Source organism: Protopterus annectens, chromosome 5.part1 (assembly GCF_019279795.1).
Source record: "Protopterus annectens isolate FY-2018-M chromosome 5.part1, PAN1.0, whole genome shotgun sequence".
Taxonomy (NCBI): Eukaryota; Metazoa; Chordata; order Ceratodontiformes; family Protopteridae; genus Protopterus; species Protopterus annectens.
The window spans coordinates 400,952,518-400,980,270 of NC_056736.1; the positions used below are offsets into that span (position 1 = coordinate 400,952,518).

Here is a 27,753-nt window from a genome sequence, read left to right on the forward strand (position 1 = left end):
AATTACTGTCCCAAAAAGTTGACAATCTTTCCAAAAGATTGGACGACTGTCCATTTTCAAAGCGGCTCACAACAGCAACTCACAACGAATGCACCAACCAACGTGAATGTATCAGACCAGACTGGGGTAGCACCTTTGAGCAATCAGCTTATTTTGACGTCTAGTACAGGACTTCGTAGAAGCGATATTGCTGACGAAACCGGCGGAGTGAATACCAGCAGTGGTCAACCATCCAGCACTGACACAATGGCACCTACTGTTCAAAACCCGAGTTTGTGGCTTAATAGACCTTTTTCCTTTTCTGGACTTACTACAAATTATATCCAGGATACTACCAGAGAGGAAAGAATGGATCTATCCGCTAAACTAAATGTGCTCGACGAAAAACTGTGTAAACTTAGGAAAGTACAGCTTGAGATAGAGTACTTCCGTGAGTGTATTAGATTGAAAATTACACCTAAAGGACTTAGACTGTGGCAGTATCCAACAGGGCTCATTGGGGGATCTGCCTTTCATAAAGCTCTAACAGACATGTTCGACAGACACGGCTTGGAATTGTTACAAGCACTGTATACATATTACCAACAAACAGTAGATAAGCTCTTACTTGAGACTAACGCTCTGGACTCTGAGATAAGAGCTGACATTGATTTTTCTAGGTACCGTTTTGACTATGACCGTATTTTTGACAGCATCGACCAGTACTTGGTGAAAATCGATTCTACTAAGATAAAGAAAATTAAACGTGACTTAAGAGACTATGAGGTAGGTGTGGCCTACCCTAAACCACCTATGTCTCAAGGTAACTTTCTGTCTGATATGAGTAGTTCTATAACCACTAGTGAAGATGTTCAAAATCATGAAAGTTACCCTTCCACACCGTCGAACAGTAACAACCAGGCAATAGCTAGCCAACATAGTGACAATTTTGGAGCTATTCGTCAAAGTGAAAGGATAGCAGCCAACAATAATAACAATAACAATAGAAGGAACCCCAACCACGATATGGCAAGTTCAAACCAAACAAATTTTCGTACTCGAGCCTCGAGTTCAGGGCCACCGAAAGGGAGGGCAACGAGGAACAGAAACAGGACCAAATGGTAGAGGAAGAAAACTGTGGAACAATTGTATAGAATTGCCTTAAATGTAACATTCTGTACAATTCTAACAAGGATTTCAAAATTTTTAATTACTCTGACATTGTTATAAAACCAGATATGATTGACCTTTTAGCGAAAGGGCATACTTTTGTACCTACAGTACATTTTGATATAGCAACTACACTGATCGATCTTAAACTATTCACTCGAAAATTAAATTTAGTACTACTAATGGGTGAAGAAATGAATATGAGAAGTGAGTATTATGTTTCGAGTGTTTATAATTCACCACTTCACCCATTAATAACACTCTATGAACAGATCAGTGAGTTGGACTTGCGTAATCTTAGGAACAAATCAAACAATTTAAGACTCACTAAAACTCAACAACATAACATCAGTAAGGAAGGCAGGGAGTCTTTGAGATTGTTATGCCAAGCTCCAGTACGCATTATGAAACCCGATAAGGGAGGGGGCTTGACCATTATGAATATTGATGATTATAATAAAAGAATGTTAGATATACTAAACAGTCATACCTACGAAGAGGTATCTAGAAATGAATTAAATGGTGCATACAGAAAAGTTAGGGCACTTATTAAGGAGCTTTATATAGAAGCAAGGATCGATAAGACAGTTTATAATTACTAGTTCCAGCCAGACCCTAGACTACCAACCTTGTTTGGAATTCCAAAAGTACACAAATGTATTGATAGTCCACCTATGCGCCCATTAGTGGACGGGAGGCACAGTATCACATACACATGTGCAAAAGTGGCTGGTAACATCTTGAAGAAATATGTAGTACGAGAAACACAAATTTCTAAAGACTCATGGTCCTTCCTAGAGAGTATCAACAAGCTCGAGTTTAGCGAAGACCACCTGTTTGTTACAATCGACGTAAAAGATTTATATTCATCTATTCCCCATTGTGAAGGAATTGAGTGGGTTTCCCACATGTTAAAATTCCTTGGTGCCCCCACAAGTGAGATTCATTTAGTAGAAGAACTCAATGACACAGTTTTATCATATAACTTTGTGCTTTTCAACACCGGAATATATCACCAGAAAGTTGGAGTCGCAATGGGCTCCCCTTGCGGAGCAAGTATAGCAAACCTGGTGATGGCTCACTGGGAAAGAGAACATGTGTTAACGAATTATAGATATAGAGAACAAATCCAGTTTTATACTCGTTTTTTAGACAACATTTTTATCGTGTTTAATGGTAACCCAGATGAAGTCCAACAAATGCTGGAAGGTTTTAACTCCAGCACTAACTTTCTAAGATTCACGCTTAATTGTAGTAAAGACAACATAGCGTATTTGGACGTAGAGCTTAGGAAGGACTACCAGGAAAGGAAATATGTATCTAGGATTTATCGTAAAGACACCTACTCAAATATGTTCCTTCACTATACCAGTTGTCATCCTTCATTCCAGAAGAAATCTATAGTGAAGGGACAACTGGTTAGAGCTGCAAGGATGATTTCCAAAGACACCGACTTTGAGGATGAATGTAAACTATTGCGATCCTTTTTTACACAAAGGGGTTATCCACCTACCCTGGTGTACGAACTTATAAAAGAAGTTCAATATAAAAGGTCAAATGGGGTATACACTCCAGTATTGAACAATAGTCCTATATCTAAACCCTGGGTAAGAATAGAGAAACAACCATTTAGTCCCTATAGTTTTATCTGTACCTTCAACTTGGACTCCTGGGAGATAGCAGATATCATCCAGAAGAACTGGGATATCCTGATGAGAGATGGTCATTTAAGATCATTATTTCCACCTTTACCTAAAATAGTCTACAAAAGGGGTAGTAATCTGAAGGCAATCTTAGAGAGTAACATTAAACCATATAACAATAGGGACGGCATGTACAAACGTAGTATGTGCCGATTTTGTAAATATATAGACATGGGGTTACATTTTAAAATAGGTAACACAAAGTTCAAAACAACTGGAAGATTCAATTGTAATAGCAAACAGGTTGTCTATTTAGCTCAATGCATGGTATGCCCAGCTTTCTATATAGGTAAAACTGATAGAAAGCTGGGTGAGAGAATATATAAACACATATATTGTATAAGTAAGAACAAACTAGAAAACGCATTAGCAAGACATATAAATGAACATAAAGACCATCAGTTTAAATTTAGAGTACTTCAACAACTGAGTAACGATGGGAGAGGGGGACCTGAGTCATTAAAATTAGAAAGAAGTGAACTTCTTTGGCAACTGAGAGTCAACGCATGCCAGTTCCCAGGTATAAATGAAATGAGTTCAATAATGTGTATTCTACGTCTAAAAAATTTAATTAGATAATTAGAGTTAATCACAAGGAAAATTAAGTACTCATTGAGGTGATTCCTATGGGGGCTGGACTAGGTCAAGTATATATATATATATATATATATATATATATATATATATATATATTTTTCATCATACTGTCCAAATTACTCATTACATTATTTGTACCATTTACTATACCACTAACTAATGTATATTTCACACCATTTACTTTTACTATCTTATTATAATATAGTATATTAATAAGTAACTGAGTCATTAAAATTAGAAAGAAGTGAACGTCTTTGGCAACTGAGAGTCAACGCATGCCAGTTCCCATCATCTGCTCAGCCCAGTCCCTACCCAAACTGCAAAAAGTCACACAGGAAGCCTTTTCCTCTGTTGAAACATGGTTATCCGATGCCCAATTAATACTCAACCCAAACAAAACTAAACTACTCATCTTCCAACCCACCAAACATACTCAAAACAACTCTCACTTTAACATCACAGCAAAAGACACCACTATATACCCAACTGAACACACCAAATTGCTAGGAGTGGAAATAGACAATAAACTAAAATTTGACATTCACATATCCATGACCATACAAAAGTCCACAAAAACTAGGAGCATTATACAGAAATAAACAATTTCTCACCAAAGCAGCAAAGATTTCAATAGCAAATTCCCACCTTATCTCCACCCTACTTTATGCCTCTCCAGTATATACCAACCTAAGGCAATGTGATCTAAACAAGCTAGAGACCTGCTACAACAAAATCGCAAAATTCGCCACAGGGCATCCTACCGTAGTCACCACTGTCTCTCACTTGCTGAACTGGGCTGGCTTGAACTCCCTCACCTCCTTCAGTGGTATCAACTCTCACTCACCCACAAACTAGTAAACCATCCACTAAATGTCCCATCCCTCCAGAATCTACTCCAACCCTATCGCACCACCAGACCACTAAGATCCAGCAACAAAAATCACTTGCAGATCACTAAAGCCAATAACTCTGCTGGTGAAGCACTATTCTCTTGCGCCATAGCCAAATTATGGAACTCACTCCCACCCACAATTACCTCCGTACCATCAAGCACCAACTTCAAAACTTTATTAAAAGCGCACCTAAAAACATGCTGGCTATGCCCTTGCAACTCCCACTCTAATATCATCCACCCCATCCAACTACTACCTTTCCTTCACCTCCACTAACTACCTTGATGATAGCAAGCTCAGATGCTCATAAGCCTAGTACTTATTATACAGCAGGAACGTCTCATTGTTACATTTGTTAATGCCTGTTATGTACTTCACAGATAAAGATTCTAGTTGTCTACTGATGTACTATGTTCTTCATCTGTAAATATGTTGTAAGTAATTTCTATGTTAAATTGTTAATCACTATGTAATCCAATGTAACTACTGTCTGTTTATTTTACTGTGGAGCTTTTCTCCCCGGGCCTCCGCTGAAAATGGACCCACGTCCAGTCGGACACTCCCGGTCAACAAATTTAAATAAATAAAAAATAAATAAATAACTGTGTTCATTTACATTTTCATTTTGATGATTTTATTTTTTATAACTATATAAACACATTTTTTGTTGTTTAGTTCACATATTGTGTGGTTTTTATTAGTTACTTTTTATGGCTTATTTATGTTTTACTGATTATTAGTCCATCCATTTGGGATGTAAGTGTAAGTTTGATAGGCCATTTTAGTGGAATAGGGTCAACTTTAGAGTAGTAAGTTAAATGCTATTGAACGTTAAGGACAAAACTTTCAACACATGAGACACAAATATAAAGATAACTATTTATATATTTTTATATTTCTACATTTCTCACTTTTATTCATAATGGTTATTGTTGAGTGGTGAATATTTATACCAACATCTAAATGCCGACGTTAAATAATGGTGCAATACTAGTAAAATGTATGTTAGTATATATACCCCTTTAAGTACTGATTAGTTAATTGTAATATCCATGTGATTTGGGTTTAAACTTATTTAGGTAGCTGCATTTGATAATGGCAACTGTTTAACTTTCCTGATGAAGTTGAGTTATTTGCTTGACGAAAAGTGGATTTTATTATTGTACACTTAAATAAATTATCTTACTTGTTTTATCTATGGTACGTATGTGGAAGTGACTTGACAGTAGTTTGTGGAGTGCTCGGGATTCGTGTATTTTTGATTTGGAAGTTTTCACAACTTTAATTGTTCACCACGGACTATTCAAGTATGGTATTGATGTATTTTAATTTGTTCTGAAGAAGTCTTGGGTTACAAGATGAAAGTGCGCTTGACTACTGGTTTGGATTATTGTAATAAATCAATTTTTTATCTACTTTGGAGGTTGCTGCGACACTTTTTTCCTACTATTTCCACAGGAATTGCTTTGTCTGTTCATTGGTTGAAGTTTGGCAAGTTCCTACCTGTTTTTTTGTTCTTCGTGGTTATTTTTTGGTGTGTGGAAACAGTTTGGAGAAGTGTTTTTCTGTACTGTGGTAACACACCGGGTTTTCAGGTTGGTTCCTGAAACCAAGTTGCATTTTGATGGCTGACTCTGTGGAATCCAGTCTACCTCCTCTTTCTTTTAGAAAGTAGAGAAAATCGGAGACCAAGTATCACTGGAAATGAAGCTGTGACCTTGACACAACTTATGAACATTATTGCCACTCTAACAGGCAAGGTTTCTGAACTGCAAACGGTGGTCGCGAGACTACAAGGCCCAGGAGGCTGTGCGAGAAGGACGGGAACCAACCAGGCTCCTTCTACAGACGTGGGGTGTTCTGGGAATGAGGAAACGGCAATACGAGACCTAGGGGCACGAAAGAAGGCAACGCAAGCTGTTAATAAACAGTTTAACACACAGGAATCTATTCAGTGCAGCCAAATAAGGCAGGAAATCACTATTAACAAAAGGAGATCTACACTAAGGGACTGGTTCAATATGGACAGTTTTCCTACTAATACTACCTCACCAGGGACACGATCAAATGAAGGAGATATCAATAAGAGACTGAGGGACTTGGAAAATAAACTGGTGAAGGTACGTAACCTTCACTGTGACAATGGGTTCTTAAATGAAAGCATTAAGAACAAGAGGGTACCTAAGGGACTGAGGGTCTACCGTTTTCCTAATGGGTTAACGGAAGAAGACCCTGAGTTTTGTAAACTTATTGAAATGTTTGACAGGCATGGCACAGAACTTATGGAGTTCATCATAAGTATTAATAATAAAAAAATAGATAGCTTATTTGATGAAGTGGAAAAAATAATGAAACTATTGTGAATGATGTTTATTTTGTTGATGTTTGCAATAGATATGATGCTGTTTTCCAAAAAATAAAGGAACAAGTGAATTATTCAGGCCGACTGAGGGCAACCTGGCCAGCAGATTACCCAAATGTAATGACTGCAACAGTGAAACACGAAGAACATCAAGGGTCTGTGTCAGAAGGCTTCCCATCAGAAATGGAGGAAGAACAGTTATTACTGACTGACCAGGACAGCACAGAGGAAGAAATTATCTCCTCTTTTGATGGGGTATTACTGAGTTATAGGGGTTTAAATATATTCAACTATGCTGGGTTAGGAATCAGTAAGAACCATTTTTCTCTGTTGAAGAAGGGTATAAAATTTGTGCCTAACAGGAAAGGAGACATTTCACAAATTATTACGAATTTTAAATTATTTACAAGGAAGTTAAATTTACGGTACCTATTCAAAGGTACTTCTAGTTTACCACCACAGTTAAACATTAAAAGGAAAAGTTGTTTTAACTCACCCTTACACCCTACAATATCTACATTTGATAAGGTTTGTACACAGGAGATTTATGAGTCCTACTATAATTTTAAATGTAGGCAATACAACCTGTCCTTTGAGGAGAACCAACTTTTAAAAGAATTATGAGGGAATACTAACTTAAGGTTTATGAAACCTGATAAGGGGGGAGGGTATGGTGATTGTGGAGAAAACAGATTATACTAATAAAATCTACAGTATTTTACAGGATGATGATAAATATGAAATATCTTCCCTGAATGAGATTAATATTGCTCATAAAAAAATACAATTATGTTTGGAAGATTCACTTTTACAAGGTGTTATTAATGAGGACGTTTTTGAATTCCTTCGTACTGACCATCCTAGAATCCAGATTATGTTCGGGATACCGAAAACCCACAAAAATATCACCGACCCCCCCTTATAGGTTAATTATTAATTCTGAAAATAGTACGACTTATCCCTTGGGTATTTTTGTAAAAAAGGTAGTAAGGGACAATTTGAAGAACACCGATCACATATGTGATTCTTGGGATTTTTTAAGTAGGATTAAAAGTGACTATTACAACAGGAATAACACTTTTGCTACTATTGATGTCGTAGACTTGTTTACTTCGATTCCCCATTATGAGGAGTTGACTTTTTTCTAAGAGGCCCTCTTGGAAGTATGTGACTTAAGTAATAACCTTCTAAATTTCATTATGGTCCTCATGGACATTATTTTAAAAAATAATTTCTTCACATTTGAGGGTGTATTTTTTAAACAGACTAAAGGCGTGGCCATGGGTATTAGTTGTGCCCCCCTTTTTGCAAACTTAGTAATGTATAGATGGGAAAAAGAACATATTTTTAATAGTAAATTCCCAGATAAATGGTGGACCTACCTCAGCTTCCTGGATGACATATTTATTTTGTGGAAGAAAGATGGGGAAGTTATGGAATTTCTTGATTATATTAACGGAGTATGTAATTATTTTAAATTTACTAGTACTCTTAGTAAGAATTCCATTAATTAATTGGATGTAACTGTTGCTTTGGACAGGGACAAAAAAGGTTTCTCATCCAGAGTATACAGGAAGTCAACTTTCTCGAATGACTATTTGGAATATAATAGTAGTTACCCAGGATACGCAAAGAGAAATATTGTAAACGGGCAGATGGTGAGGCTTGCCAGAATGTGTTCAAGTCAAGAGATTTGTAAGAGGGAAATGGCTACCTTGGTAAACCTCTTTAAAGAAAGAGGCTACCCGACACAAATGCAATACCCCACATGTGAGGAAGTTATGAATGAATGGGGAAAAGGATTTAAACCTTTATTAGGAACAACAACTGAACCAATAGGGAACCCTGAGGTCCAGAACAGGGACAAAAATTACAGTCAAGCATTGGTTTTAACATTTGGTGAGCTGAGTAAGGAAATTAAACAGATAGTGAGAAGGAATTGGGTCTTGTTTAAAAGTACGGACGACCTTATGGATTTTATAGGTAAAGAACTAATTATAATTTAAAATTTTTATTGGAGCACCCTATTCATTCAAGTGGTCTACCAAGAGGGACCAGGAACTGTGGATTATGTGCCTACTGTCCGTACATTTTGGGTGATGAGTACATAGAAACAGGGTCCCCTAGGAGAAAAGTTGCATTGAAAAGGGGCTCTTGTGGATCTAAGGGGTTAGTGTATGTGGCAGTTTGTCAGAACTGTCAACAGTTCTATGTAGGTGGCTATATGAACACCTCTACGCTATTAGACGTGAAGATGAGAACAATGCCCTATATAGGCACTTGAACGGGAACGTACTATGTAAAACGTTTCACTTTGGTATTTTAGAAATTGTAGGAAGTGACTTGGGGGGAAGGAACTGGAAGAACAGTCTTGAGAGGGAACAGTTAATGTGGCAGTTTAGACTAAATTCCACCCACCCCCCTGGTATACATGAGGCACTTAGTATCATGCCAGTACTGAAGTACTAGGCATTAAAGCTTTAGAAGATATTTTTTTATCAAAAAAGATTTTTAAATAAGACATTTAATATATAAAATGTGAATCATAGTTTTGTAATGTATTATTGCACATTTAAATATTTGTACGTGTTCTTATATATTTTTTTATGTCATTAATAAGATGGTTTTGAATTAATTTAAAAGCATTTTTAACTTTTGCCCTTACAAGGACTTCCTTAAATTTTGGCTCTTAATTGACAATCAACTTTAATTGTTCACCAGGGACTATTTAAGTATGGTATTGATGTATTTTAATTTGTTTTGAAAAAGTCTTGAGTTACAAGACGAAAGCGCGCTTGACTACTGGTTTGGATTATTGTAATGAATCAATTTTTTATCTACTTTGGAGGTTGCTGCCACACTTTTTTCCTACTATTTCCACAGGAATTGCTTTGTCTGTTCATTGGATGAAGTTTGGCAATTTCCTACCTTTTTTTTTTGTACTACTACAAGCCTACATACGACGCCAAAGTGATGGGGGGGAGAAAGGGTACCTACGCTAATCTGAAACAGCTAATAAAACAAAAATTATTAAACTTACAATCAAAGAAAAATACCCTGCTAACTGGAGCTCCAGAGGCACGATGCTTTCACAAACTGCGGCAAATGAGATCTGGGGATGGAAAGCAAAGGAGGTGTATTATGAGTAAGGGGAGGAGTCTGGAGCTCGGAGCTGATGCTAGTAATCTTTGCCAGCTCGGATCCAATACGGATCCGTATTCCCACAGGTTGAAGATCAAACTAAGTAAACTACTTCAGATCTATATATTTCTTGGCATTGAGCTTGAGCCCATGGCTCTGGCACCAAGCATCTGTTTCTGTAAGGCCGTTTTGTAGAATATCCACATCATTTGGGGATTGAATAATGGCTCCCAGTTTTCAGTCATCTGCGAACTTTGTTAGCCAGAGTCCCTTAGTGTTGGCTTGTACCTCAGAAAAGTAGGTGCCAAACAAGAGCGGTCCCAGGACTGAACCCTGAGGTACTCCACTTGTCACTTGTCTGGAGCTAGATTTGGAGTCGGTTACTTTTACAGTGTGGGTTCTGTCAGTAAGCCAGTTGGCAACCCATTGAGTGACGTAGGGATTAATGCCCAGCTTAGTAAGTTTATCTATGATTCCAGAGTGGGGGATGGTGTCGAAGGCCTTGGCGAGGTCTAGATAGGCTGTGTGGACCACCTTACCCTTGTCTACGGCTCTGGAGACTGATTCGAAGAAGCCAAACAGGTTCAGGAGACAAGATCGACCTTTCACGAACCCAAATTGCGTCAGGTCCAGTGTTTGAAGACTGCCAATGTCTTTGTTTATAAGTTCCATGATAATATGTTCCATGGCCTTGCAGATCAGGCTCGTCAGACTGATGGGGTGGTAGTTCCTGGAATCCAAGGTGGATCCCCCCCTTGTGGAGTGGGATAACTGTAGCTGTGCGCCACTCAGTGGGCATGAAGCCTGAAGTGAGGCTATGATTAAACATGACACTTAGGTGAGGTGCGAGTTCATTTTGTAGTTCATGTAGTACACAGCCTAGGATGTCGTCTGGTCCCATGGATGCTGTATTCTTAGCTTTGGAGAGTGCATTTTTTACCTGTAAGGCCATTACCGGAATTTGGAAATCTTTCGGTACTGAGATGGGCCCCTTTAGGGGTGAGAGGGGGGTGAAGTTTGCACTGAATCGATCTGCCAGGATATTGTCAATATCCTTGGCATCAGTATATTTAATGCCATTCTGTTGTAGCTCAGAGCAGATCTGAGCATTGCCATTTAGATTCTTGACATAGCTGTAGTATGCCTTGTGGTTGGTCTTTGGAATCTTTGGTAATTTTATTTTCGTAACTAGCTTTGGAGGATTTTATGAGGGATCTCAGCTTCTTACTGAGGCTGGTAAGGGAGTTTTTTGCATCCTGGGATTTTCCTCTTTTCTGCAACAGTTTCTTCCTTTTGTTGTAAAGTTTGTTTATGGCAAGGGACCACCAGATTGGCTTCCTTTTTTTCAGAGGAGAGCATCTTGGTTCTATTGGGGATGGCACGATTCACGCATGAGTGGATTGCTCGTACAGTGCCTTAATGTAGGAATCAGAAGTCGAACTTTCAGTTCCCGTCTGTATGGGTGTCATGAAGTTTGCCACTTCTGACTTGAGTAGCATGAAGTTGGCATTTATGTGGTAGTATGCATCCTGGGCATCTATTGAGCACATCCAATTGTCTTTCCCTAAGAAGGGAAGTATAGACTGAAGCGTGACCATCCGAAACTTCTCTTTTTTCACAGATTTGTTTAGCCTGCTGAGGTTCAATATAGGTCTCCAGTCCCCTGTCTTTTTTGAAACTAAAAAGAATCTTGAGTAAGTTCCGGATCCTGTCTGGCCTGCTGGGACTGGTTGGACGACTCTTTCTTAGCAACGTTTGGACCTCTACTGTTGCTTGTTCTCTGTAACTGGGTGGAACGTCCGGGATTTTCTTTGTCAGTGGAGGGGGGGTGTGGTGAAAGGAATGAAGTATCCTCTGGAAATGATACTTTGTACCCAGTTGTCATTTGTAATTCTGAGCCAGGCACCTGGGTACAAAGATAAGCGACCCCCGACTGCCTCCAGAGTAGGACAGTCGGGGCTCCTTTCAGGAGCGCTAATAGGGCTTCCCAAAGAAGTGATTTCTGTCGCCCTGGTTTTGCGGACGCCCTCTGCCGCAAGGGTGGCGTCTTCCATTATTGCCCCCTCCTCTGTCCCTGGAGGGGGGTTCGCATGTATCCTGAAAGGCTCCTTAGGCTTTTCGGAACCACATTTTCCCTCCCCTTTGACCCTTGGGGTAGGGTCTGGTAGGGGTGGAAAAACGGACTCCGACGGCAGACAAAGTCTTTCCTTCCTGCTCACACCTGGTTAAAGCTTCCTTGACTTTGAGCCTGAAAAGAGATGAGCCCTCAAAAGGGGTATTCACAAAGGACGACTTCGGGCTCCGCGAAGGAACACAAGTGCATCCAGGAGTGTCTCCTAAGAGCAATTCCTGTACCCGCTGTCCTACTCGTTCCATCAGCAGCATAAGAAATGAGGCACATGGACAGGTTAATAATGGAGTTGAGGGTAGCAAGCTGAGAAGCAACTTTGAAGCACCTGCAGCTACTGTACCCTGAAGAATATCTCCCAGCTCTTTAATGAGATCTCTTTGCAGTCTCGTGAAATGGGTTAAGTAGTTCAGCGAACGGAGTGCAAAAGTTGCTGAACTAAAAGTGCGCTTCCCATATCTATCCATGATCCTGGAGTTTCTGTTAGGAGGATGGATAGAAGAGGAGGTTTCTGACATTTCCTTTTTGGTGGCTGCCGCCACGACCATGACATCAACTGGCATACCTTTGGTCAGAAATAATTTGTATTGGGGAGCAGAGATAAACTTATTAGGCCTCCTAGGGACAGACTCCATGGTGTCCGGAGACTCTCATGCCCTTCATGAGACCAGCTGCATAAGCTCATCGAAGGTCAGAGACACCCAAGAAGTGGCCGGCTGAGACCCGAAAGCCTTCAGGAGAACAGACTCGTCTTCAGTAGGTTTTGTGGACTGCCAGTCACCCCTCTGCCTAAGGATTTTTAGTATCTCAGCAAATGAGATATCCTCAGAGGGGGACCCTTCTGATTCATCCAAGTCAGTATCAGATGTTAGGGACTCTAGATGTTTCCTCTTACAAATTCTCTTCCTGGGAACCTCATCAGTCGGAGCTTCTGGTGAGGTCTTGGAAGAGCATGGACCACCCAATGGGGATTCCTGAGGCTCCAGGTCTCTACGCTTTGCCAGTATCTGTGAAGCAGAAACAGACAGGCACTTTGGGGGAGGAAGAAGCCAGACCTGAGAATGAGGATGTCTTAGGAGACATAACTCTCCTCATGGCTTCGAAGGCACCCCTGCTCCGATGCGAAGGGACCAATGGATCTGAGGAGACCATCGATAACCCCAGCACAGGGACAGTGGGCTCTGAGCCAGAGGTAGGAGCCGAGCTCATCCAAGCCTAAGCCATGAGAGGCAGAGTCCGAACTGACAAGTCAGTCAGACTATCCTCCCCGGACCTGACCAGAGAGTTTTGGCTCCTAGAGTCCTCGATCGGTGCAGAGGATGTCAGAGTGAATGGAGCAGAAGACACTGGAGCAGGTGTCGGCTCCGAAGGCTCCACAATCAACAAATCCGACTCCCCCAGCTCCGAAGGACTGGTATGGCTAGGAGGAGGAAGAGTTGTAGCTGGCATAAGGGTCTTCGGCTCTGAAGCCGCTTATGTCAGAGCAGATAAAAATTTTGCAAAGGCCGGTGCCTGTAAAAGCTTCTGCACCACATGATCCACATCCAAATCTGAAAGGCTAATAGAAGACCGAGATGAATGGATCGATGGTGGTACCGACTGTAATAATGGAGACTTTGGAATTTTGGATACCGGTTCCAAACCCAGGGACCGGTTCCGAAAAGATAAGACTGTCGGCTCCGAGACCTGTGGAGCTGATGTGTCAGACTTTTTAGATTCTTTTGATTCCATGGAAGTTTTGGAAGACTTTTGAGGACTTACTAGATCCATCCTGGTCACTCAAAGCCTCCTGGAAAGAAGGTTTCAATAAACCCCTAGCAATAAGTTTCCTCTCTCTTCTTAGCAACGTTTGGACCTCTACTGTTGCTTGTTCTCTGTAACTGGGTGGAACGTCCGGGATTTTCTTTGTCAGTGGAGGGGGGGTGTGGTGAAAGGAATGAAGTATCCTCTGGAAATGATACTTTGTACCCAGTTGTCATTTGTAATTCTGAGCCAGGCACCTGGGTACAAAGATAAGCGACCCCCGACTGCCTCCAGAGTAGGACAGTCGGGGCTCCTTTCAGGAGCGCTAATAGGGCTTCCCAAAGAAGTGATTTCTGTCGCCCTGGTTTTGCGGACGCCCTCTGCCGCAAGGGTGGTGTCTTCCATTATTGCCCCCTCCTCTGTCCCTGGAGGGGGGTTCGCATGTATCCTGAAAGGCTCCTTAGGCTTTTCGGAACCACATTTTCCCTCCCCTTTGACCCTTGGGGTAGGGTCTGGTAGGGGTGGAAAAACGGACTCCGACGGCAGACAAAGTCTTTCCTTCCTGCTCACACCTGGTTAAAGCTTCCTTGACTTTGAGCCTGAAAAGAGATGAGCCCTCAAAAGGGGTATTCACAAAGGACGACTTCGGGCTCCGCGAAGGAACACAAGTGCATCCAGGAGTGTCTCCTAAGAGCAATTCCTGTACCCGCTGTCCTACTCGTTCCATCAGCAGCATAATAATGGAGACTTTGGAATTTTGGATACCGGTTCCAAACCCAGGGACCGGTTCCGAAAAGATAAGACTGTCGGCTCCGAGACCTGTGGAGCTGATGTGTCAAACTTTTTAGATTTTTTTGATTCCATGGAAGTTTTGGAAGACTTTTGAGGACTTACTAGATCCATCCTGGTCACTCAAAGCCTCCTGGAAAGAAGGTTTCAATAAACCCCTAGCAATAAGTTTCCTCTCTCTTCTTAGCAACGTTTGGACCTCTACTGTTGCTCTCTCTTGCAGAACCCGAAAAGAAATGGCATATGGAACAGGTTTCTTGCAAATGTAATGCTCCTAAGCAATAAATGCAATTGACATGACTGTCAGTGACAGACATTTTCTGCCCACGTTTAAGGCATTTTTTTTGAACCCTGACTTAGGGTGTTTGTCCTTGTCATCGGCCATCGACAAACATTTAGACACCCAACAGCTATAAACTATAATAATAATAATAAGCCTTCTAAAATATAGGCTAAATACAAAAGACACAAGCCATCAACTATGGCTAACAGGTCAAACTCACACTATTTATGTAAGCAGATAATATATAAAGTTGTGACAGAAAGTCACTATTTAAATTCAACAACAATGCTAATTACTATAGAAACACACTAACCAAACTCTAATTATCTTAAGTTTGTGACAAAAGGCCACTATCTAAACACACTCTTAATTATTAACTATGTGTAAGAAAAAAATGTGACAGAAAACGGTATTTAAACAGTAAAGATAAACTAGGCCTAAGAAAAATGAGGCCAATATTAATATATGAAAAGCACACCAAGGGAATAGGGAAACACACAGAAAGCTATAACAGCTTAATAAACTAACTAGAACTAGTTTTTATAAGAAAGGTATCAATAATATTTCAAAATATTGAAAAGTAAGGTTTTTACTGGCCCGAGCTAGAGAGAACCTTCGATCTGTTGTAGCGGCAAACTAGTTCTGAGGTAACTCTAGGTGCATCATGGGATAGGGACTTGGCCTCGAGCTATTTGAAAATCTTGAGCTTTGTAGTAGGCCGACTTGGAGCAGAGAAATCGGCTCCGTACCCATCAGTAAGAATGAATGGCGAGATAGAACAACTTCACATCAGTATTTATGCTAACAGGGAAACTAGCCAAGTAATAAAGACACTGGAAGGGCTGGGGCGGGGTAATCTATTACCATTTGTCCACAATTTGGCTCTGAAGGGGAGCAAGGGTATTTTAGGTAATCAGACTAAATAAATTAACGACATTATCAAGCTCAATGGTGACTTGGTTTGTTATCCCTATTTCAAACCATCTGTTAAAGAATTAGCATAACAGCATTGTGTTAGAGATTGCACACCAAACTAATCACCCATTTAAACCTTCTGCAGCCCAGAAGGCTATGGTAGATCTATACATTTCTCTGCTTACATTTCTTGACTGTGATCTGAGAGACTGGTTTCAAATTAGGTTACAGTTTTGTAAACAGACTGTACATCACATACTGGTCAAAATAGTGGAACATTCTGAGTGATCGCACACTATGAGGCAAACTGATACCTTACAATATATTTTTTTAAAACAGAAAGTAATCTTTAGACTAGAAGCCAAAAAAAGTTTTGTGGACTCCAAAAATGATGCAAATTTTTTGTGCAAAGGGTGCAGTACATTAGGCAGAAACCTGTTCAGAAGATCAATATTCAAAGCTTTTTGTAAAAAAGCTGCTTTAACATGTATTCACTGAAGCACAAAAATTAAGAAACCATACAGGCAGTGTACTTTACACAAAAATACATTTCCATCAAGTAGACACTGAAGTTGGAGAGTACAGAAGCAAAGGGACTTCATACATGTTTCCTGAAGAGTTCTGCATGTGGTGCTAATGCCTGAGGATCGGCATCTCTCACAAATCGCATCACTTCCTCAATAGACCACGCTGAAGGGTCTTTGCTGGAAACCCTTGAAGGCTCTCGTTCTGGTGTGTGAAGATCAGGTCCAGTTGTAGAACTTGCAGCTGCAAACAGTAGCAGAACGGTGTTAACTTTAAAAAAGTGATCCATAAAGAACAAGTATATTACTTTTTTTGCTCCCACCTCAGGTTCCCCTATACAACCTATGTGCCTTCACCCCAATAGGCCTATTTACCCATTCTTTTCATCAAGATGAAAGACAATGGACTATAGAGGTGACAGCCTGGCATCCAGTCATCATCCTTTGCTGGATAACAGATTTTGGATGTACCTACAACCCTCTCCTGTTGGCTGGTAAGTATGTTGCAAAGTCTGCCACTCCCTAATCCCCAATGCAGGTCATGCACACCCACTATGTCTAGACAAGGTACCAGGGAATCCCAGGCTGTGCTTGTTCTTCTCCAGTCCCAGTACGTCTGAGGATATTGCCATGCTTTAACCAAGTGGGTGCATTAACAACCATACTCCCCAAAAATGGTGGAGCTGACATCAGCTGCTGTTGTATTCATCCTTAACTAGTTCCTTCAGAATGCAGGCTGCTAACTGAATCTGGGTTGGCTGGAGGCACAGGCATGGCTTTATCCTTCTGTGATTAAAAAAAAAAAAAAAAAACTTTCTGACCAAGTCCATTTTATAGACAAGTGAATGCCTGGAAATGGAGTTGAATGGCAGCAGGCCGTACTAACTGGAAAGTACAGTTGTATACACTTAATATAAATGTAGATGTTCGAGTGTATTCACTGTTGCAGTCAATCACACTTGGGTTATCTGCCGGCAGGTAGTCCTCAGTCGGCCCGAATACCACAGATGTTTTTTCTGCGTCGGTTGCTGTCACTCCAGGACTGACGCCAGGTCGTCAGGGGTATACAAACAGGCAGCCGATGCCATTAGATCAGTTTTTCTTGTTCCAAATGTCAGAAGCCCCCCCCAAATAGGGAGCTAAGTTATGGTGGGGAAAACACCACCAGTAAAAAGTAAATACCAATACCAATACCCCTGAAAGGGATGAGTAATAGAGAGGAGAGACAAGGTGGCTGGAGAGAGGGAAACCAGGACTGCAACAGTGAAGACACTCAAACATCTACATTTATGTTAAGTGTAAACAACTGTACTATGTTCTTCATGTTTCACTGTTGCAGTCATCACACTTGGGTAGATTCTCAAAGCCGAAAAAGGGTGGAGGCAGTCAAGAAGGGTCGAGGCTGGCTAGTATGCCTTGCAGGACTGCTGTTGCAAAACCCGCCCTGGATATGGAAAAGATAGGCAGGTGGAATGTGTTCTGACCCCCTGAGGGGTTGGTTTCCCATGGTTCTTGTAACAGAAAAGGGTGGAGTGTGCTATCCATTTGGAAATTGTTTGTTTAGAAATGGCCTTGCCCTCTGCTCCTGGTGCAAAGCTGAATAGTAATCGGTCAGATTTCCTGAAGGGCATAGTCCTATCAAGGTAGAATCTGAGCTGCCTGTGCACGTCCAAGGAGTGCAGGATCCTTTCCCCCTTATTTTGAGGATTAGGGAAGAAAGTTGGCAAATGGATAGATTGGTTGAGAGCCACACTGGACACCACTTTAGGCATAAAGGAAGGGTTAGTCCTGAGGGAAACCTTGTCAGCATGGAAAATAATGAAGGGCTCCACAGTCATCAGTGCTTGTAGCTCAGACACTCTTCTAGCTGAAGTGATGGCCAGAAGCAAGGCTGTTTTCCAAGAGAGGAATTTTAACTCTGCTGATGCTGCAGGCTCAAAGAGGGTAAGCGTGAGCTTTTCCAATACAAAGTTAAGGTCCCAAGCAGGGGTGGGTGCTCTCCTTGGTGGCCTTTAGTTGTCTGTCCCTCTCAGTAACTGTTTGATAAGAGGGTGAAAGAAGAGAGGTGGCTCAGTGTTGTAATGAGCCGAAATGGCAGTGGCATGGATCTTAATGGAGGAGAAGGATAGGCCTCTGTGGAGTAGATCTGCTAAGTAATCCAGGATTAGAGGCAGAGAGGGCAGAGTTGTGTCCTCTTCTTTAGATTGAATCCAAGAACAGTACCTTTTCCACTTATCAGCATAGGATTTCCTTGTACTGGGTCTTCTGGCTTCAAGAATGATGTCCAGCACCTGCTTGATTAGACTGGTTACTAAGGAAGAATTCAAGGAATAAGCCAGGCTGCAAGATTTAGGGTCTGCAGTTGCGGATGCAAGATCTGTCCCCCCTACTAAGAGAGCAGGGTTGGGTTCTGGTGTAGCTGCCAGGGTGGTACCGGTGACAGGCTGCGCAGGAGTGGGTACCAGTGCTGGCGTGGCCAGTCCGGGGCAATCAGAGTTGTCCTTGGTCTGTCCTGTCTTATCTTGAGCAATACTCTTGAGAGAAGTGGCAGGGGGGAAAAGGCATAGATTGAGAGATTTACCCACTGGAAGGATAGGGCATCCACTTTCCAGGCCCTGCTGCGAGGAGTCCTGGTGTAGAATTTGCTGAGCTGGTGACTGCAGGGGGAGGCAAAGGGATCCACCTCTGGGATCCCCCACTTCTGAATCAGAAGGTTGAAGGTGCTGGGCTCTAATTGCCACTAGTGTGGGTCTAGGAGTTTTCTGCTCAAGTGGTCTGCCAGTGAGTTCTGTTTCCCTGGCAGGAATTGAGCTTGGAGATGGACCTGCATGTCCAAAGCCGTGTTCCACAGGGCCACGGCTAGACTGCAGAGTGGGTAAGAGTGGGTTCTCCCCTGCTTGTTGATGCACCACATAACTGTGGTGTTGTCTATTTTTATTAGCAGGTCTCCAGGTGAGAGTAGGGATCTGAAAGCTGTCAGAGCGTGCTGCACAGCTAGCATCTCTTTTTGGTTGATGTGCAGATGAATTTGACTTGGGCTCCAGTGGCCCTGAATGCATGTCATCCATGTGTGCCCCCCAGGCATAGTCTGATGCGTCTGTGGTTAGGGTCTGGGTGGTGTGGGGTTGAGTAAAGGGCAGTCCCTTGTGGTTGCATGCTGCTGCCCACCAAAGAAACTCTGTCCTTAGAAAGGGTATGACAGGAATGACGGTTTCCAGGTCGAGAATGTTGGTACCAAAGATTTTTTAAGTAGCACTGAAGTTTCCTCATATGCAGTCTGGCATATGGAATTAGTAAACCAACCAAAGCACCAAACACTAGAGATGTCCAAGAAGAACGTGGTCCGAAGCCAAAAAATAATTTATTGGATAAAAACACCACAGAGAAATTGATTGACCTAGGTTTCGTCTTTACTAAAGACTTCTTCAGAATGCCAGCACATATCCAAACCATCCTATTTATACTAACACAAGCCACGCCCCCTAATAAAATAGATTTAATTGATTAACTTTAAAAATTACATCATCGATCATAAATAAATATTGTATAAATTACATAAAAATATTTAATATGAATTAACACGTACAAAAAAACAATAAAACTGTGTTTAGTAATTATAAACCTGAAAAAATGTATGTATATAATGAACCCAAAGGCACACAAAAAAAGACTTACCCGGTAATATTTTTCAGCCTTAATAATGGTTTAATAGAACAATAATCATTTAGACCGGGATATTTGTGTGCATCTAATTTAATCTGCCATCTAAGTTCACATAAATCAAGATGGACATCCAAAGTCTTCCCTTGTAAATCATGTTTAATTTGTTGCACCACACAAAACCTGAATTCATGTGTAGGATTACTGACTACGTCTAGCTAATGCATTGGTAGATTTTAAATGCTTAATATCTAAAAGATGTTCTCTGACCCTTTCCCTAAAACTTCTACATGTTTTTCCTATATAGAACGCCAAACATTGTTGGCATTTTGCCATGTATACTACATTCTTGGAAAAACAAACAAAATGACCCAAAACATGAATATTTATTGATGTTAAAATTATGACCTGTGGGCATAATGTATGCACATATGGAACATCTCCCATATTTAAAATTACCAATAATTCTATTGGTAACCAAGGCCTTCGGGTGAGAACACCTTTCAAAAATATCCTTAAATGCACAGTCTTTCCTAAAAACAAATCTAGGACTAGAACCCCACTCAATACCAGTATTATTATCAAGGTGTAAAATACCCCAGTTCTTTTTAATCATGTTAACTAACCATTCTGAATCTCCATTAAAAGTGGAAATAAACATAAAAGGGGATTCTCCCACCAAATCCTTACCCTTAGAATTGATGGTATACTGAACTACATTGTGTTTATCGAGAATAGGTGTATACATACCTAAATCCTTTTTATGTTTGATTTCAAAAAATAATTCCATACATAAATCTTTTGGATATCCCCTATTCACAAACAATCCAATCATATAATTCAACTCATCCACAAATTCTTTATTATCACTGATCATCCGAGCAGCTCTGACCATTTGGCCTTTTATTATTCCTCTTTTTTGGTGATTAGGATACCAACTATTGTATTGCAAATATGAACTGGAAAAGGTAGCCTTCCTATAAATACTAGACTTGATGTTCATGGAAGCCCTATCTAATGCAAATTTAACATCTAAATAAGTAACAGTATAAAAATTATACTCGTGTGAATTTTAAGAACTCAACAGTGTTAGTGTTAGTTTTTTGTGTGCCTTTGGGTTCATTATATACATAAATTTTTTCAGGTTTATAATTATTAAACACAGTTTTATCGGGTTTTTTTGTACGTGTTAATTCATATTAAATATTTTTATGCAATTTATACAATATTTATTTATGATAGATGATGTAATTTTTAAAGTTAATCAATTAAATCTATTTTATTAGGGGGTGTGGCTTGTGTTAGTATAAATAGGATGGTTTGGATATGTGCTGGCATTCTGAAGAAGTCTTTAGTAAAGACGAAACCTAGGTCAATCAATTTCTCTGTGGTGTTTTTTGGCTTCGGACCACGTTCTTCTTGGACATATGGAATTAGTAGGATGCATGAAGCCATGAATCCTAGGGCCTGCAGACTTTTCCTTGCGGATAGCTGGGTTCTGGTGGCCATTTGAGTAAAATAGTCTTGTCAGACAGGCTTGTTTTTTCTGGAGCAAGGAATGACATTTGGGATGGTGTGTCCAAGCTTGCTCCCAGGAATACAATCTTTTGACTGAGGACTAGTTTTGATTTATTTTTGTTGATGGTGTACCCCAGGGAGGTTAGGTGGTTTTTACAAATGTCAGGTGCTGCAACAGCATTTCCTGACTGTCTGCCTGAATCAGGCAGTCGTCCAAGTATGGGTAAATTTGGATATTTCTATGTCTGCAGTAAGCAATGGCTGGAGCCAGGCATTTTGTGAATACTCTTGGAGCAGTGGATAAGCCAAAGAGAAGAGTAGATAACTGATAATGCATAGATCCTGCCCTGAAGCATAGATATTTCCTGCATGACTCCCTTATAGCAATGTGTAGATAAGCTTCTTTTAAGTCTAGGGTGACTAACCTGGCATCTTTGGCTAGCATAAGTAGAAGCTGCTGCAGGGTGAGCATTTTGAATTTTGGTACTACCAGGAAGGTGTTGAGAATTGAAAGATCTAGGACTGGGCGCTAAGAGCCCTCTTTTCTGGGTACCAGGAAAAGTCTGGAATAGAATCCTTGACCTATCTGTTTCGCAGGAACAGGATGAATTGCCCTTATAGAGAGCAGGGATTGAACTAGGTTTTGGTTGCCTCTGCCCACTGGTTTGGAGGAAGGTCTGGGAACCCTTTTGGGGTTGGCAGTGAATGGAAGTAAAATTTGTACCCCTGGGATACAATGTTGAGGACGCATCGGTCTTTGGTGATGGAAATCCAGCTTTTTGCATGAAGGGCAAATTTTCCTCCTAAGGGCACAAGCAGTTGGACAGAGGTGGGGAGTGGAGTTGACAAGTCATTGGGAATTCTTTCCGTAAGGGGGTGGCTTAGCACTCCCTGCTTTAGAGGTGGAGGCACTCCATTGCTTAGATCTCTGCATACCTTGAGACTGTAGTCTGGGGATCTGTTTCTCCTGGGTCTAATTTGAGATGGCCTCGAGGGGCAATGCCTACTAAATCTAGGAGGCTGTACTTGCAAGAATTCTTTGACTGTCTGCATAGATTTAGCTTTTTCTTCCATCTTTTTAAGAACCTCTTCTGCTTTGGTGCCAAACAGATTGCCCTTGTTCAAAGGAGCGTCTAATAACTTTGATTTGACATGGTCATTAAGCCAAGCATGCCTTCTCAGTACAGAACCAGTGACTGCTGCCCTGCAAGATGCTTCTAGGGCATCAAAGCTACATGACAATGACTTGGCTTGCAGAATGCATAAACTCTTGCTATTCTTTATTTTCTGCACGGTCTGTAAATGTAGCTATTTTTTGCTTAATAAGTTCCATAACATGTTAGTACTTCAGCATGTGAAACTGACAATTTCAAAGCCCTAATGGCGAGAGTTGCAGAGGTATATACTTTCTTACCCTATCTCTCCAAAGCTCTGAAATCCCTGTCCAAAGGGGTGGGATTCTTAGCTATAGTTGCTTTGATACCTTTAGGCCCCTGGGAGATGATCTGTGGGTCAGCAGTAGGATTTTTGAAAAGGAATTTGAGAGAGTCAGGTACTCTGTAGCACCTGTCTGGTTACCTAGGAGAAGGGGGTAAAGTATAAGCAGTTAAACTGGATTCCATAAAGACATCATCCACAACCTCCAGGACTGGAGGTATTGCTAAAGGCCTATGTTGTGGCAAATCTAGAAATTATCCGAGTGTCTTTTTGTACTGAGGATAGTCTTGCCATTCCCAGTGGAAATGCTGTCAAGTATGTAAGGCTTCATCAAAAGAAAAATCCTCTGGAGGAGAGGTAAAGGGAATGGATTCCTCTGCATCTGAATCCTCACAAGCAGATAAGGGGATGTCTTCATAATCACATATCTCAGAGTCGTCAGACTCTTGGTCTGTTGAAGCTGCTGGGGACAGGTTTTTTTTACTCTTAGCAGGGGAAAGCTGACTTCCCCTAATCAGCATAATAAGGTTTTCTGCCATTTTAAGCATTTGATGTTGTGGCAAGGTAAGCAGATGCATGGGCTTTAATCGTCGTTTTTGTAGGCATAGCGTGTACTCTTGGCCTTAGACACTTGGTAGTTTTAAACACAACTGAAGATGCAAAAGAAGTCATCGGTTTGTGTCGAACATCGGTAGTGCAAAGAACTTCCTCAAAAGCCGATGCCTGCTCAGCGGCTCCGGACCCATCCAAGGTAGAGACATTCGCAGGTTCTGTAGTCGAAGAAGAGTCTCGCAGCATACCGGACTCCGAACGGGTCCTGGTAGAGGCCTACGAATCCATTAAAGCGGGCATCAGGGGCTGCAAAAGCGCTTTACTGAGTACTGGCGAACTGGCGACTAGCTTAATGGAAGCGTCATCGGCAGCTTCTGTCTTTATCTTTACGTTTTCTTTGAAAGATCGGTAGTCGGATGGCTTACCGAAGCCATTTCAGAATACGGTGCTAGAGAACGTAAGAATTTAGCGTCAATAAGGGCCTGATGACAAATAGTTTGGGAGTTGAGCAAGGCGCAAAACCGACAGCGAGGTACATCGTGGTCTGGGCCTAAACAGGTGACGCAGTAAGAATGGAAATCTCGGTGCGGTATTTGCTTTCCACAGTCAAGACAATTGTTTACTTTTTCTGACATCAGTTAGAGCAAGATAAAAGGATCCCCAACTGGGTACTTAGCTTTAGAAGACTTCAGGATAATTCAATTCAGAAACGAAAACTCAGTTAGCGACCGACTGGAACACATGCGAACTGCTTCTGCTTCGGGCTCCTTGGCAAGAAAGACTGATGTAATGGCGTTGGCTGCCTGTTTTTATACCCCTGACGACCTGACGTCAGTCCTGGAGCGAAAACAACCGACAGAGAAATACTAAGTCTCTGGTATTCAGGCCGAATGAGGGCTACCTGCAGGCAGATAACCCAAGTGTGACGACTGCAACATTGAAACACAAAGAACATCTTCATGTTATGCCACATTACAGTTCTCCAACCTGTTTCATGCTTACCTGCTGTCTTACTCCTTAATCTGACTTTGCACTTTTTGTGAGCCTAAAACAACTGAGAGGCACTGTTACCACTTTTTTCCTTCATTAGTGAAACATGAATAAAAAGTTATTCCAGATATCTAGAATGGAAGTTTACATTTTAAAAAGATAGACATTATTAGGGTGCTCACATCAATGGAACTCTAAAGAATATTAAAAAGTGAATATAAAGTACCTTGTACCTGTATGTATTGCATACTCACATAATTTAACAGCAGCATAATATTCTAAAATGCTATCAAATGCAGTCCACAAAGTGTTTATCCAATTTCAGTGCCTACATTCTGAACGTACAGTTGTGTACTCTTACCATAAATGTAGATGTTCGAGTGTATTCACTGTTGCAGTCATCACATTTGGGTTATCCCTGCCAGGGGAGCCCTCAGCCGGCCCAAATACCAGAGACTTAGTATTTATGTGTATTTGGTCCGGCTGTCGCTTGAGGACGGCCATCAGGTCGTCAGTGGTATAAAGTAAGGCAGCCGATGCCATTACATCAGTTTTTCTTGCCCTAACCTGTCAGGAGACCCCTAAGTAGGAGGCCAGGTTCTGGTTAAGAACCCCACCAGTGGAAATTAAATACCAATAGGTCCCTTGTAAGGAAAGGAGAACAACAAGGAAGAATGGTATCAAAAGGAGAAGGAAAAAAAAGGGGGATGGAGGGAGGGGAAACCAGGATTGCAACAGTGAATACACTTGAACATCTACATTTATGGTAAGTGTACACAATTGCAGTATGTTCTTCATATTTCACTGTTGCAGTCATCACATTTGGGTAGATTCCCAAAGCTGAGGAAGTTGGTGGAGGCAGTCAAGAAAGGTAGGGGCTGGCTAGGATGCCCTGCAAGACAGGGGAGGTAAAGCCTGCCCTGGATTTGGAGAAGACAAGCAGGTGGTAATGCTTGGTAAAAGTGTGAACAGATGTCCAGGTGGCAGCCTCCAGGATGTCCCTGGTTGGAACTCCTCTAAGGAAAGCTGCAGAGGTGGAGGCTGCAATGGAGAAGTGTGACCTGACCCCCTCGGTGGAAGGATTACCATGCTGTTTCTAGCAGAAATGGATGCCGTGTGCTATCCATTTGGAAATTGTTTGCTTGGAGATGGCTTTGCCTTCTGCTCCTGTAGCAAAGCTAACCAGTAATTGATCAGACTTTCTGAAGGGTTTAGTCCTGTCCAGATAGTATCTGAGCTGTCTGTGCACATCTAGAGAGTGAAGAATCATTTGCCCCTTGTTCTGGGGATTAGGAAAGAAGGTGAGCAGATGAATGGATTGGTTGAGAGCCACACTGGACACCACCTTGGGCCTGAAGTATGGGTTAGTTCTGAGGAATACCCAGTCTGCATGGAAGATGATGAAGGGTTCCACAGCCATGAGTGCTTGCAGCTCAGAGACTCTTCTGGCTGAAGTGATGGCCAGAAGGAAGGTGGTCTTCCAGGAGAGAAATTTTAGCTCTGCAGAAGAAGCTGGTTCGAAAGGAGGCAGGGTGAGCTTTTCCAAGACAAAGTTAAGGTCCCAAGCTGGTGTTGGTGCCCTTCTGGGGAGCCTCAAGTTGCTAACCCCTCTGAGGAACTGTTTGATCAAAGGGTGAGAGAAAAGGGGCTGCTCAGTGGGAAAATGCGCAGAAATAGCATGAATTTTTATAGAAGAGAAAGAGAGACCACTGTGTAGTAGGTCAGCTAAGTAATCCAGGATGAGAGGGATGGAGAGCTATGCCATATTGGCCCCCTTAGCCTTAGGTGCAGAACCTTTTCCATTTATCTGCATAAGACGTTCTGGTGCTAAGGCGTCTAGCCTCATGGACAACATCCAGAACCTGTTTACTGACGATAGTAGATTGGTTCAGGTTTATGGAATAAGCCAAGCTGCCAAATTGAGTGTCTGCAGTTGGGGATGCATGAATTCCCCTTCCTTCTGGATTAGGAGGGTTGGAATCTGAGGAAGATACCATGGAGGCAGCGGGGACAGGCTGCGCAGCAAGGGGTACCAGTGCTGTCGGGGTCAGTCTGAAGCTATAAGAATGGTCCTTAGTTTTTCCTCCCTTATTTTGAGTAGCACCCTGGGGATGAGAGGTAGGGGATGAAAGGCATAGACTGAGAGGTTTACCCAGGGAAAGGACAGGGCATCCACTTTCCAAACCATGCAGTGATGCTCCCTGGTGCAGAATTTGCTGAGGTGGTGGTTGGTGTGGGAGGCAAGGAGGTTGACCATCGGCGTTCCCCATTTCTAAGTTATTAGGAAGAAGGTACTTCTGTTGAGCTGCCACTCATGTAGGCCCAAAATGTTTCTCCTTAATTGGTCTGCCAGGGAGTTGAGAGAGCTTGGTAGGTATTGTGCTAACAGGTGCATTTGCATGGAAGAGACTGTGAACCACAGGGTTCTGGCCAGCCTGCACAGAGGGTAGGAGTGAGTCCCTCCCTGCTTGTTGATGTACCACATCACAGTGGTGTCTGTTTTGATCAGGAGTACCCCTGGAAAGAGAAGGGGTTTGAAAGCTACCAAGGCGTGCTGCACAGCCACCATCTCTTTTTGGTTGATGTGCAGGGGGATTTGTTGTGGGCTCCACTGGCCCTGTATGCACCTGCCGTCCAAGTGTGCACCCCAAGCATAGTCTGATGCATCTGTGGTGAGGGTCTGGGCGGTAGGCTGTAGGAAGAAGGGCAATCACTTGTTGTGGGAGCATGCTGTTGCCCACCAAAGAAATTCCTTTCTGAGGCAAGGAATTATAGACAGAAGAGTTTCCAGGTCTTGAGAGTGTTGACACCAAAGGCTCATTAGGAACCACTGAAGTTTCCTCATAAGCAGTCTGGCATATGGAATGAGTATGCAAGATGCCATGAACCCTGGAGCTCGCAGGATTTTCCTTGTAGAAAGCTGGGGCCTGGTGGCCAGCTGAGAGAAGTACGCTGACAGGAAAATTTGTTTCTCTGGTGTAAGGTATGCCATCTGCGATGCTGTGTCCAGACTTGCTCCCATAAAGATTATCCTTTGGGGGGGGGGGGGGGGCACCTGTTTTGATTTTTTTGTTGATTGTGTACCCTAGAGAAGTAAGTAGACTGTTTACAAAGGCCAGGTGTTTGAGCAGCTTTTCCGGGTTGTCTGCCTGAATAAGGCATTTGTCTAAGTAGGGGTAAATTTGAATACTTCTTTGTCTGGAAAAGGCAATGGCCGGAGCTAGGCATTTTGAGAAAACTCTGGGAGCAGTAGATAAACCAAAGGGAAGTGCAGAGAACTTAAAGTGTTGAGATCCTGCCCTGAAGCGGAGATATTTTCTGCATGATTCCCTGACTGGAATGTGGAGGTAGGTCTCTCTTAGATCCTGG

At 41.8% G+C, this 27,753-nt stretch overlaps 1 protein-coding gene across 1 annotated transcript in view; it reads right to left on the reverse strand.

Moving 5' to 3' along the window:
* Positions 1-27,753, reverse strand: part of SCML2 (Scm polycomb group protein like 2) — a 2,608,432-nt gene that overhangs the window by 108,707 nt on the left and 2,471,972 nt on the right. The window contains exon 19 of the mRNA XM_044073060.1: positions 16,308-16,471. Within this exon, the coding sequence (XP_043928995.1) occupies positions 16,308-16,471 (164 nt within the window). The remainder of the gene's footprint in view (positions 1-16,307; positions 16,472-27,753) is intronic.